The sequence below is a fragment of the Triplophysa dalaica genome, chromosome 9 (assembly GCF_015846415.1).
Source record: "Triplophysa dalaica isolate WHDGS20190420 chromosome 9, ASM1584641v1, whole genome shotgun sequence".
Taxonomy (NCBI): Eukaryota; Metazoa; Chordata; class Actinopteri; order Cypriniformes; family Nemacheilidae; genus Triplophysa; species Triplophysa dalaica.
Window position 1 is genome coordinate 12,187,875 of NC_079550.1, and position 14,082 is coordinate 12,201,956.

Consider the following 14,082-nt stretch of genomic DNA (forward strand, 5'->3'; position numbering starts at 1 on the left):
CAAATGCATAAATGTAAATTTAAATGTAAAACCTAAAAGGGCACTGAAGAAGGAGGGTCAATGGATGCGGCAAAACTCTAGATTGAATGGACAAGATACATAGCAATGTTCATAAGCTTTTGATACCAATATAAAAAGTGACTCTGATATGGCCTAAAAACAATGTTAATGTCTTGCAAAAAGTACATATCTCAAACCAACTGAGAATTTATGACAATGAACTGCTATACCTTCTCTATATACAGCAGCGGAAAAAAAATTAAGAGACCCGTTTCCGTTGAATTTCAACAAAATCAAACATCAATGTGACAGCATGACAAAACGCAAGAAAACTGAGGTTATCAAATAAATAATAAGTTATACTTTTTCTACATACATTAAGAAATATTACTGCTTCATTGCTTGAACGTGAATATGAACTTTATTTTTCCGAATTTGAGGTCTGAAAATAAATAGCATCTTTTCTGTTATTTTGACCTGTTTCTCCAGTTTTCTTTTTCTGCAAATAGAAACGATATTTTATTTGAAATTATCATTTACCTTAACACATACCTAGAAATAGTGTCTCTTCATTTCGATCTTTTTTTCTGCGCATTATTTTTGTGAATGTTACAAATATATAATATATGATGCATATAATGTATGGAATAACTGGCTTTTCACCCTTTGCTGCGACGATAAGTGGTGCCCACTGGACAGGGTACCGGTGGAGTATACGGGCTGCCGGAAAACTCTGGATCAGGCACGCACACCTCAAGAGACAGATCCTCACTTGGCTTGAACCCGTAGTCGCTAGGAAACAGAAAGATTAAACAATCACCTACTGAGAATTGATTGTAATAAACTGTGTAATAAAAAGTAATCAGAGGAGATTTCAGCATGTACCACTCATAGTCCTGTCGAGTGCACGAGCAGTTCGATAAAGTCACTGGTCTATCAAAGTCCTCTCCGTTGAAGCAGGTAGCGTGAGGTGAACGGTGCTTGTATACCATCTCTCTGCCGAGCAGACAGCCATTTCCCCTCTCATCAGATGGGGACCAGAGTTTATAGTCGCCCTCGGAGCACGGCACACCTAAACATCATAAAAAAACATCATATGTACAAAGCTTGTCTTGACAAAGTTTAAAATATACTGTATAGGCCTGATGTCCAATGAATACTTCAAAATGTATTCAGGGTTAAATATTGATTTCTAGGGCTGAGCTGAATGGTTAATAGGGTGCTGAGTGTTGTTGCTATGCTGTCGCTAGGGTGTCACGAGTGGTTGGAAGGAAACAGTTGGCCACATCAAATCATCTTTGGCTGGGACTCGAAAAACACACAGCATGTTTTATTTTAAACATTTATTATCCTATTGATCTCACCAAGCACATCGCTGGCGTTGACCTGCAAGATCAGCCAGCTGTGTTTCTGGTCCGCATAAGACCCGAAGATGGTGAAGATGGTGCTCTTCTCACCCGGCTCCGTCAGCAGCTGGTACACGTACACCTCCTGCTCGGAAAACTGAAACTCTTTCCAGGTTTCCCCCTCGTTGGTACTGAACCTGAGCCAGCGAAGTCAAGACAGCGATCAGTAACGCCGTAAAGCTGGATAATATTCACAGTGATCTCTGAAGGACATCACTCACTTGAGGGTTTTGGAGGAGCCGCCTTGTGCTATAGCCATTAGGATCCCTCCGTGATCTCCCCAGGTGTAGAAATGAGGACCAGCCAAGGACTGAAGAACAATTTGATGCATAATGACGCATTTTTTAGTCAGGGAATGAAATATCACTGAAAACCACTATGTGTGAGTTTAATGTGTGATAGGGTCGATCCTCACCTCTCTCCACATGACCCCTGCACTGCTCGATACATACACATTGGGCTTGTTGGCCAGATTCTTTCCCACGGATCCTGTGCAGAAGAAAGTAGGGAAGGAACAGAGACAGAGGCAGAGAGAGAGAGAGAGAAGGTCGGTCAATAATTGCTGTATATCACATTTCATATCTCACAGGCCCTGTTTACATTTGGCGTTAACATCCATCTCGGGTTATCCGAACACAAGTGGACAGTGCAAAACATAGGTTCACGCAAGTCCTTGAATGTTTTGATCTGAGAGATCAAACCACATTAATAAGAGTTGATAAAAGCACGTAAACACCATATTGGTAGTGTGAATGATTTGAGTGCAAAATAACATTGTAGGACCACATGCTAACCTAAAGATTAAGGTCCAATATGTAATTTTTTGGAGTATCTATTGACAGAAATGCAATATAGTAGAAATACCTATGTCTATAGAGATATATAAAGATCTTACATAAAGCAGCGTTGTTTTTATTACCTTAGAATGTGCTTATTCTATCTACATACACCGCTAGTCCCCTTATTTGGAATTCACCATGTTGTTTCTACAGTGGCCCTAAACGAACAAACTACTCTACAGAAAGCATTTCATGAATATGTTTTCTCCTTCTGCAAAGAAGCAAAAATGTGATGACATTTTAGTCCCATGTCAGCCACCGTAGTGTTTCGAAAGGGAGGGAGCTGTTGGTTGTAATTCGCAACCTCACCACTAGATGCCGCTAAAATCTACACATTGAAAAAAACAAGGCTTTTAAACCAGATCAAAATAATTGTTTAAAGCTCTTAGCACAGAATATCCCAAAAACAATATGGAGTGACCGGTCACAGGATGCATGCATATTCAAATTCAGTTAAATGGCAAATATAACAAAAACCTTTGACCAAAAATGTCACAATTGCAGCAAGATTAAATTCAATTTGTCAGCTTTATCCAATTTCAGTAAAGAAATATCATCCAGCTCCCAACAGCAACACAAAGCAGACAAAACAACAAGGCACAAGGGATCCGTCACACAAAGATCACTATGAGCATAGGACAAGAATCAAAGTGTTCCTTTATGTTGCATCAATCTCACAAATGTGTCAGGAGAACAAAATCCTGTTTGTAACCCTTTCCTGTGATTCACAGCTCTGAAACCCTCACTACTTTTATTCAACAAATATATTTTACTGCTTTTGGTTTTCTTTTTAACAAATTTGAGTGGTAAGGAACTTAATTTGCATTCATCTCCCTAAAAGAGATATGCGCAGAGAGAAAGCATTTAACACATTTTTGTTAACAAGAACAATGTTGGGGGGGGGTTGATGTGTGATGGCCCTCGGCTGGGTCGATGAGTGTGTTTGTATGTGATAATTAACCAGTGGTTGAAATACAAAATAATCAGCGCATCTGCATCGCAGCAATATCAGCCAAAGAGGGCAGATATTTTCATAAGCCTCATGCACTTCTCGGGCCTTAGCTGCATGTGCATTATCTAATAATCATTTAATTAAAGATCTGGCTGTGGCTGGCAGAAGAGGGGAAGAGAGAGAGAGGGTGAAAGAAGGATTCAAAAGAGAGGAAGCGCCTTTCGAAGTGTAAAGAGAGCAAAATCAATGTTTTCTATCTAGTGTGAAATAAAGAAAGCAGACTAATGGAAAAGCTGCACTTGCTCCCTGTTATTTGAGAAGATTACAAAAAATATTCAACCACGTTTTAAATACTGTGAAAGTACTGTTTTATACACTGTTTTAGCAGCAACAGCATTAACAAACTTTTTGTGTCCCAAACAAAGAATCAATGCCTGCTGAGTAGTTTTAATTACATTTAATACGATTCAATTACTATAGATTTTAATATGAATTAAGACACAAAGTTAACTGACACAGCGTGTGTCCCCGATGAAATATATATCAATGCAGGGACCCCCTGCAGAATGGGTTTTAGGTTTAAAGGGATAGTTCACCCTAACCCAAAAATGATAATTTTGTCAACATTTATTCACCCTCGTGATGTTTCAAAACGTTAAAAGCGTTTAAATTAATATGCTAGTCACTTTTGTCCGAACAATTATTGTGAATGGGCACTGGAGCTTTAAAGATTGAAATCTTGAATGCTCCGGTCTCCATTAATTGTAAACATAAACAAAAGCCTCCCGGACATACTTCACAGATTCTCAATTTGTGCACCACAGAAGAAAGTTGGTACAGGTTTTGAAAGGACATGTGTGATTAAATACTGACAGAAATAGCAACCCTGCTCGTATTTCCGTTCACACACACATACGCAAGAGAGTGTTTAACCGCAGATCACACAGCTGATCATGTGGCCCACCTGTTGCCATGATGAGGCCAGGTGCAGACTCTTTAGACAGAATAGGGATCCTACGCAGCTGAATGTTCAGGAGCTGACTCCAACGCTGGGCCAAGTGCAGGGAACAGCCACTGTCCAGCTGAGAGAAAGACAGAGACAGAGACATAAGAGACCGCAGAGATGCTGTTGGTCTTAAATAAACATCTCACTACAAAGAGCAATAAATAAACTACACCAACGCCTTCAACAAACTTTTAAACACAATAGCGGATGTAAGCTGGTCTAGATTTATTGTGGTCATTTCCGTGAAGTTTTCGAATTTCAACAAAATCAAACCTCAGGAGTGACAATCTGAAAGACTGACAGAATGACAAGACACATGAAAACTGTGATAAAGATCTGTTATCATTTTTTTTTTACTTTACCTAAATACATTGAGAAATATTACTGTTGTTTTGCTTAAAAGTGAATATGAGCTTGCTTTCATTGCAGTATTTGAGGACAAAAAAAAAATCTTTACAGTTATTTTGACCTGTTTCTCAAGTTTTCATTTTCTGCAAATAAATGCAAATAGAAAACGATTTTTGTATTTGAAATATGGGAGATGGAATAAAACAAAAATGTATTTTAAAAATTCAAATTTTACCTAAACACATACCTATAAATAATAAATTCAGAAAAACAGATTTAGTTATGTTCTCTTAATTTTTTTGCAGCTCTAACAGGTGCAAATAATTGAATGGCTCATGATAACAAATTGTGTAATTTCACAATTATCAAAAGCCATTAATAATCATCCACAAATGTGACAAAACAGGACCAACGTTTTGGCTTTGACAGAAGCCAAAGAGCCGTTGAGTAATGGACATCTCCAGTACCTTGCATTCTATGATTCCACCCAGGCTGTCTGCTGCGGGCGGCTGCAGAAGCTCCCAGGTACCTCCTTTATCGAACGTGATGACCGACCGCATGTTGTCCTCTGTGACAGTGCCGTTGATCAAAGTGGCCACGAAGACTCCCCTCAGTCCCTCCACCCGGTGGAGGTCGGCAAACGGCTCATTGGCGAAGTACCTTCAAACACAAACATATTTTAATTTGCTTCCACATGGCATTCATATCTGGCAAGCGAGGTGCTCTTTGAAAATGGCCCACGGAGCCAACACATCTCATCTGCATTACGCAGTGCAGTAATTGCGTCTCTGCTCCGGCCGTGCTGAGCTCAGTGGTTTGGCTGTGGGAGAGAACCCGCATTGCCGCAGAGTAAAACAATAAGGTGTCCTTGGAAAGCCACGCAGGAATGATAGATTGCTTTTTAGACGGTCTGAGGGACTGGTGGGTGAAGACAGGCTCTCGCGTAATAGACACGAGACCTCCATTATTTGCTTGTGAGTTGAAGCACATGGGAGCAAAATGGATTTGAGGTCTCGCTGAGTGTTCAGTGCTAAACTGAGAAGTTCACGTAAAAGTGACTAGGCCAAGAGCTCAACAAAGTATTTTGATACGGGAACATTTTGTACTTGGGTAAATTGTGTTATGGGTTACAGAGTCTGTGAGGCAGGAAGATCTTACACAAACAGTGATGTTAAGTTACCTGATAAGAGTGTTGCTCCCAGAGCCTTCAGGGCTGTAGTACAACACATTCTCCAAGGAAAGAGAAAAGGCCAGGCCCTGTGTGTCGGAGATGTACAGGTGTGTGACGTTGTTATTGTGGTTTACACACACAAACACCTGGTCTTCTGAAGCATCTGCTATGTAGTAATCCTGCAGCGAGAGAGAGAGAGAGAATTGCTGTCAATGTGACACCAAGCAAAATTATGTCTAAAGTCTTCAAATCAAAGTTATAGTTCACCCAAAAATAAAAATTCTTTCATCATTTACTCAACCTCATGTCTTTACAAACCTGTTTGACTTTCTTTTTTCTGCCGAACACAAAAGAAGATATTTTGAGGAGCGTTGGTAACCAAACATTGACCTCCATTGTTTGGACACAAATTACTGAGACTTCTCAAGATATCTTTAGTGTGTTCCACAGATGAAAGAGTCATATACAGGTTTTAAACAGCATGAGGGTGAAAACAGATTTTTTTATTTGTGGATTAACTCTCTCTTTATATAGTGTTTGGACTCACAGTGATAGGGTGGCGGGTGTTAAACTGAGCAGCTCTCATAGGTTGGCGGTTGTAGGAAACCCACAGCTGGACAGACTGAGGTTCATGGCTTCCAAATAATGTCTAAAAAACATAATGAGACAATGATTCATTAGTATTGTTACATTCTCTCTTAAGCTTTGAGAGATGTGAAAATATGGCGACTTGATTTAGCATTTTATAGTTCCTCTCAGATCTGGGACATGAAGGAAAATGATTAAAACAGTAAAGCATCGCATAAGATTAAAAAGATACTTCGACACCTTCAGCTAAAACAAAGCATGGCATTTTATCACCATAAATGAGGTCAGAATATCAGACAATATCAGACAATATCAGAGTGAGGAGATATGACAAGCCTGCATTGTATTCAATAGTGTCTGCACTTCTCATTTGTAATTCTGAAACGGTTTTATTTTAAGAGGATGACAGAGGACTGGGAATGTTGCAAGCTGTTTAGTCAGTGCCCCAGAATTAAAAAATGAACAACGCATCACAGAGAGTTGTGATTCTTGCTTCCTGCTTTATAATCTTTCACTTCTCCTTTAAGGAACAAAAAGATAAATCTTGAGGTTCGGGTCGATCCATTAGTCATTCCCTTGAAGGACAGGTTGGCAAGTTGAAGCATGCCGTGGGGGAGTATGAGTGACTTGCATCAGGTTCATAAAGCCCAACGAAACATTGTTAGTACTAAAATAAGCATCTGCTATGAGCGCTCCGTTTCAAAACCTAGTGAGCGGCCTACATAGACAGCTCTTTAAGGCATCACAGAGACACAAAGAATGTTTCTCCTGGGTAGAATTGCAACTATATTTTTTCCAAAATGGGAATTCCGTAGTTAGAGATGTAACGATTCTGGATACGATTTATTTTTACAAATTGAGTTGAGATTGCCCTTTTATTATTTCTCAAATGCTGCACACTTCTTTGTAAAATAAGAATATATTTTATTTCAATAACTAAATTAAACTGCAATTTTAAAACTAATTTCAAATCAAATAAAAAATGAATGATACAAAAGTATAATAATTATTTATTTAATTATTAGATATTATTTACTAGAATGATCTTGCTTGTTCTATAAACACCATGCACTGTACTGTGTTTAACCTTTCTGTGCGTTTCTGTTTTTCTTATTTGTTCCTCTAAAGCTGCTTTGGAACAATGCACATTGTGAAAAGCGCAATATAAATAAACTTGAATTGAATTAATATAAACAAATTTGCTATGTAGACTGCACACTAGATATTGAAGCACAACCCTTGCCATATCAGATCAAATAAAAGACATGTGACACTGAGAAGAACAAAGATGCAATTACAAGTGATAAACGCAGCGCTCCGTCGACAAAGCAAATACAGATTCATCTTTTAGTCCACACTTAATCGTCTTTAATGCGTTTTCCTAGATTATATTTCAGGGCCCCAAAGCACATCAGCACAAATACAAACAAACACAGGCGTGCAAACAGGGATTACTGTCAGTGTCAGGCAGGACTTCTGTTAGAAAAGAGTGTCTTAAAACAGGCACGATCTGCCTTACCAACAAGTTTAACCACATCCTTGTTTAAACAGTACAAAGGCTCTGTGTTTTCGCACATCTCTGCTGCCTGGCTTTCCGTCACTCTATTGATTTATCTCGCTGTTAACGGCTGTCTCCAGGAACAGACTGCAGTGCCGTGAAAGCAGCCAAAACACAATCTGGCTTTAGAGAGCAAAGAGGAAGGAGATATCTTGAAACAGACGTTGCCGGGAGTGTTTAAGAGAGCGTTGTGTTATAACAACAAACACATACAAAACAAGTGACACGTCAAAGGAATAAGGGTACTTTTTGAACATGCAAATTAAGCATTAGTTGGAAACCATTTGTTTTGTAAAAGACTTTTACAATTAACAAGTATAATGTAATTCTTATGTTCACCCAAAAATGAAAATTCTGCCATCATTTACTCACATTCGAGTTGTTCCAAATCTGTATTCATTTATTTGTTCTGATGACCACAGAGAAATAAATCTAGAAGAATGCTTATAAACAGACGGATTTTGCCCTCAATTCACGCCCATAGTAGGAAAAAATACAATGGTAGTCAAAAGTGCCCCAGAACTGTTTGCTGTCCTACATTCTTCAAAATATCTTCTTTTGTGTTCAACAGAACAAAAAAATGTTTAAGTAATTTATCCTACAATGAGAGTCAAGATCTGTTTGGTTAGAAGCATTCTTCCAAATTTCTTTCTCTATGTTCATCAAAACAAAGAAATTAATACAGATTTGGAACAAATAAGCGACCATCACAAAAAATGATGTATTTTGCACTACAATTGTATACATAAATCATTTATCTTATGTAAACACCACTGCATTGAACAAAAAACAAATGTATTTGATTCAGGTGGATTACAATCACATTCAAACGAAACTTTAAGGGATAGTTTACCAAAAAATGAAATAGTTTTCATTATTGACTCAGCCTCATGTCATTCAAACCATTTCCATGATAGTCAGATATAAAAAAGTTGTGATTTGAGGTCAAAATGGGAATAAATAGGGATCCTCAAACTTAAAAAAAAAAAAGATGTACAATGATGTATTATATTTTAGTTCCCTACAACAAAACTCGTTTGAATGCCTTAAGGACACTTGAAATATACAGCACGAGTCATGTGGAGTTATTTCATAAAGTTTTTTGTGTCTTCTTAAAGCTTATGAACATCTCCATTAACTGCCATTGTAACCAGAACCCCCTTCCCACATTTTTTCAATCTGTCATTTGGTTCCAAAGCCATATGAAAGCCATAGCGGGTTTAAAGGTCTAGTGTGTTTAATTTAGCAGCATCTAGTGGTTAAATTGCGAATTGCAACAAACTGCTCACTCAACCCCTCCCTTTCGTGGAATTACGGTGGCTGACACAGAACTAATACGTCATCACATTTTTGTTTCTTTGCTGAAGGAGATTTTTCGAAATCGAATTAACGAAACGCGCTCTGTGGAGCAGTTTGTCCGATTAGGGCCACAACGTGCCCTACTTATATTGCATTTCTGTCAACCATCCAAAATAAAACGCACGGCACCTTTAAACAACACAAAAGTAAATTACATTATTTTAATTTTGAACTATCCCTTTAAATGTTTACAATGCAATCTTATAGTCTGAAAGCTAAAAATATATATTTCAACAGAATCCTAACTTCAGGCTGTAACACCAGCAAGGTTTTGGTTTGATTGAGCCACTGTGAATTCTGTCAATTCTGGGTTTGAGGACAGAAATTTTCCACCAGGGTTGTATTTGCACCTGACACCTTCCAATCTAGCACAAAAAGTATCATTAAGCATTTCTTGCCAGGTACCCACAAACAGCCTCTTTGAGCAACCGGTCTTCTCTGATTCTGCTACCAAAGTATCCGAGAGTCCCTGACAACAAACTTGACAGGAAAATTGCCCTCCTATTCCTCCTAATCTTACATGCCAACATGAATGGAATCGTTTCTGCCGCAGAGGGTGTATGAATATTTGGCTGTGGAGTAACTACACTGTCTTTGTGGAAGAAGAATTTATCTCAGAAACAACATGCTGCCAGCATCTCGTATTGGCTTAGCTTGGAAGAAAGAGCAGGCTTTCAAGCGTGAGTGAGAATGAGAAGATGTGTTGAAGGAACACAGTACGAGATGTTCTTATACCTCTGTAGTTGTTGGTTAGACTGAGGGACTCCTATACAACCCATGCAAAGGCAGCATTGTAAGCAATTTAGAAAGGTCTACAAAGGCAACATGCCACACAAGAAGGTCTCCACACCAATTATTAAGCATTTGTGACTAATTTAATGCTAACTAATTTTTCATTAAGTCATTTAACTTTGCACTCTCTTTCAACTGAATATCATTCTATTATGAGTCGCATTACACCCAGAAACAAGGTTATCACTGAACCGGCGTGCAGGGCGATAAGGAGGTGAGAACGTATTTGAAAAAAGGCTTAATTATTGCTACGGATCTCTATGAAATGATGGATAAATCCCTTGGAAGAGAAGACCTTGGCTTCCACAGTTTTAATTAGTCTAAAAAGCTTCTTGATGCCAAAGGCGCTTGTGATTTTCATTATGGTAATCCTATTAACCAGCCTGAAGATAGAGAGACTGAGACGAGACGTTGAGTCAGGGAGCAAATGAAAGAGACAAAGATGGAAGATAGAAGAAGGGAGGCACATGTGTTTTGTGACATCAGCATTGGCTCGGTTTCATAACTTTAGTGAGCTACCTAGGGAGGCGCTGACTGAAATGAACCCTTAGAAGTGAGTGATTTATAATACATTCATAACAACATTGCAATTGATATAAATAGTGCTCTTTGCGCAACAAGAAAAAACCAGCCAGAAAAACACCAGGAAGTTATGTCACTCGCTTATTTACTATTTGACTATTTAATCACATGCCCTATGTTTGCCATTCCTGTTTGCCATCCTCATTTTGTTTAATTTGTATTTGCAGTGTTGTGTATTCACTCATTGGAAATGTGGCTTACTAGATAACTTGGAACTAATTTTTCCCATAGCTGGGTTTATGTATTTAAGATTTTGTGCAATGCATTAGCAAAATTATTGATCAAAGTTAAAATGAGATGATTTTAAACAAAAATAAGATAATGACGGCCTTCAAAACCATTTAGCATTAAGGTTTTCTTAAAGAGACATACATGAAAATCATCACACTTACTCTTTTAAACCTTTAACGTTTTTCCGTTTAAGGGACAGGTCACCCAAAAAACATGAATATTTACGAGTTACGAATATGTATAAACGTCTTTGTTCTGATGAACACAAAAGAAGACATTTAAAAGGGCCGCAAATCAAGATGCAGCAAATCAAGATGCAGCAAGACAAGCAATATGGCGGAAAACGCAATTACTTTTTTTAATGCCCTATCCAACCAAAACCATACACTAACTGCAATTAAAAACAACCTTAATGCCTTGTTCATAAAACAAACTATATGGAGAAGACAAAAACATATATAGAACAACATATGCTGTATGAAATGTTGGCCATTGATGATTAATCATGTGCATGCATATTACTTACAGACATAAACACGGATAAAGGCAAAAACATGCGTTCAGAGTACTTGTATATGACAGACAGGTATGTAAAGATGAGCAACCAGGCTGTCTTACAAATGTCCATTCTGTTTCTATACCCTCTTAGTATTGCCACACTTAGGACATATGAGAAAACACTGAACTCAGCGAGAAAGACACTGCCATAACTTTCTTTCGTTGTAATGAATAAGCTTTACAGCTACGATGTCGGTCACAAGTCTTCTGAACCAAGTGGCGCTCTGCATTTCACCACCAACATTACGACATAATGTTCTTGTCTTTGGACCAATGTTAAGTCTCAGGTTTGCACTGACAACATTCTTCGCTTGGTCGAGACATTGTTTCAGAAACCCAAAAATGTGCAAAACATCAATTGAAATAGCTTTGTGTTTCAAACCTGATGTCAGTTTTTGCTATATTTAGATTGATGACCATCGTGACGTGATAAAGGAATTACTGTTGTGCTATATGGTAGCTCATAAAAAGACCTTAAAACATCATGATAGTCAGACTCTGACTCTGTGTTACCCCTTGCCACTGAGGGCAGAAGTTCAATGTTAACTAATCACATCAAGAATCCTCCTTATCTGATTCTACAGCTCTAAATAAGCCTGTTATCGCTGCCTGTTTATCTTGAGTGGGATCTTTCCTTCACTTCCTGCTTAAGAGTGTTTACACACACTCACAGGAGAGGCATTCAGTTGGGGTTGTCACGAAACACACGCTTGGCACTCCAAACATTTCTCGTTTTTTATTCAAGCTCAATTCTAAAGGTTTCTTTTGCTAGATAAAAGAAGCCCGAAGCTATAAATTCCTCGCTGAAGGTTTGCAGCGCGGGTCTCCCCGGCGAGTCCTTACCCTGGTGGTGGTGGCAAACATGTATTTGTCCCGGACTTGGAAGCTGTCCACCTTCTCCAGGATAACTCGACGGCCCTGCTCTGTCTGGAAGAAGTCTGTGCTGCTGAGGATGCTGGAGTCTCCCTGGGGCTCGTGCCGCTGGACGAACACTGTGGTGGGGTTGTCGAAGGGTTCTATGCCCCTGTGGAGATGAAAAGAAGGACAGATCTACAGTGAAGTGCAGGAAGCAGTAGTGAAAAGCAATCTCACTTTCGTGATTTCCAGACAACATTTTTATTACAGATTTTATTATGAGCAAATGAGTGCAATGTTTAATAAAAAAATTATGTGTTTTTCAGAATTCATTAATGTTTGGTACAGCTTCACATTATCAAATTCAAAACTATTTTCAAATTGAAATAAGTGACTTATTCAAGAATAATCTGTACATCCTTAAATAATATTCTCACACACCCACACATCATTCCAGACACATCACTCCACAAACATGTACACAGAACAATACATGACACAAAATAAAAAGCTATTCCAGAAATGCCGATTAGAAAAGCTGCAGACATCAATACAAAAGGAACCAGTTTTCACAATCTGTATTCAACATAACATACAGATCAATTTTGGAGGACCCGATATTTAAGAATAGAAATGGAGGAATGGGTAGCTGTTGGTAGGGTGTTTCTGCTCTCCACTCCAGACCAACAGCGTGACTTCATTCACTTCCTCTGCAAACACACAGGGTTGATTGTTGAGACTGGCTCTTAAAGCTTGGGGCTAAAGAATAAAGGATTATCCAGCAGAGGAACAAACGCGCAGACCTCGGCTGCATGCCGTCTAATTCACGACTGGGAGTTTAGCACGTCCAGCAGTGGGTTGAGAGATATATTAAAGCAGAGGCTTACAGTGCTTTTAGCTAGTCTTACAGCTCCGTCTTTAGTTTGTCTAAAGCTGAAAACTTCATGTAGAGTCAGCAAACTATGTGATTCACATACGATGACTAAGACTTTGTTGGAGCTATTAGAACCCAACCTGTCTGACAGGACTTGCTTATATTATATTTCCTTCAGATCTGGATGTAAGCCAACACAGCAAACAGATATATAAAAATGATATCTGATATGTTTATACGTATATAGACTGTATATATATATTCATTGGACACACGCGTCTGGCCCGAGGTTAACTTCCACTCTGTGTTTGTTGATCGTTCTGGCTAGTGGCTAAAAAAATATCGATTTATATGCAATTCAATTGGTAATAATAATAATATTAATTAACATTATTGATATGCATTGATTTTTTTTATAAATTGTATTAAATAAACAATTTGTTGAATGGTAGTGTAACTTTGTCACATTTAAGTTTAGCCAAGTAACGGTTCTTCTACTATGATCAACTTTCTTCCATCAAACATTTATTCATTTACATTTATTCATGTGGCTGACGTTTTTCTCCAAAGCAGCTTACAAGTAGGAGAACATATAAACATTTTGTCAGCACGCTAAACAGAGCCGTTAGTTTACAAGGCCATGCTATTAGGAGGATTAAAGCTGGAGTAAGCAAAGGAGAGAATGAACAACAATATATATATGTTTTTAGACGGAGAGACAGTTATGGTTAGTGGTCAACACAACATGAAAACAATTCTCCCAAATATCTCTCAAATATCGTTCATATATCTGCATACTGAAATATTCCTGATTGCATCATATTCTTCATAAAACCATTCTGTACAAAGTAATTTGGACCAAGTTTATGGTGTTTTTTGTCTTTGGGGTCTGAAACATCGTGATGCAATTGTGTAGAAATAAGTAGCGTGAAAATGTTTCTGTTCCACAGAAGAAAGTCATAC

At 38.3% G+C, this 14,082-nt stretch overlaps 1 protein-coding gene across 1 annotated transcript in view; it reads right to left on the reverse strand.

The window, feature by feature from the left end:
- Window positions 1–14,082, reverse strand: part of sorl1 (sortilin-related receptor, L(DLR class) A repeats containing) — a 39,349-nt gene that overhangs the window by 13,660 nt on the left and 11,607 nt on the right. Inside the window, exons 6-15 of the mRNA XM_056756327.1 lie at window positions 12,234–12,414; window positions 6,270–6,371; window positions 5,732–5,901; window positions 5,019–5,211; window positions 4,162–4,279; window positions 1,822–1,895; window positions 1,628–1,716; window positions 1,365–1,543; window positions 886–1,072; window positions 664–792 (exon numbers count right to left, since the gene is read on the reverse strand). Of these exons, the coding sequence (XP_056612305.1) occupies window positions 664–792; window positions 886–1,072; window positions 1,365–1,543; window positions 1,628–1,716; window positions 1,822–1,895; window positions 4,162–4,279; window positions 5,019–5,211; window positions 5,732–5,901; window positions 6,270–6,371; window positions 12,234–12,414 (1,422 nt within the window). The remainder of the gene's footprint in view (window positions 1–663; window positions 793–885; window positions 1,073–1,364; window positions 1,544–1,627; window positions 1,717–1,821; window positions 1,896–4,161; window positions 4,280–5,018; window positions 5,212–5,731; window positions 5,902–6,269; window positions 6,372–12,233; window positions 12,415–14,082) is intronic.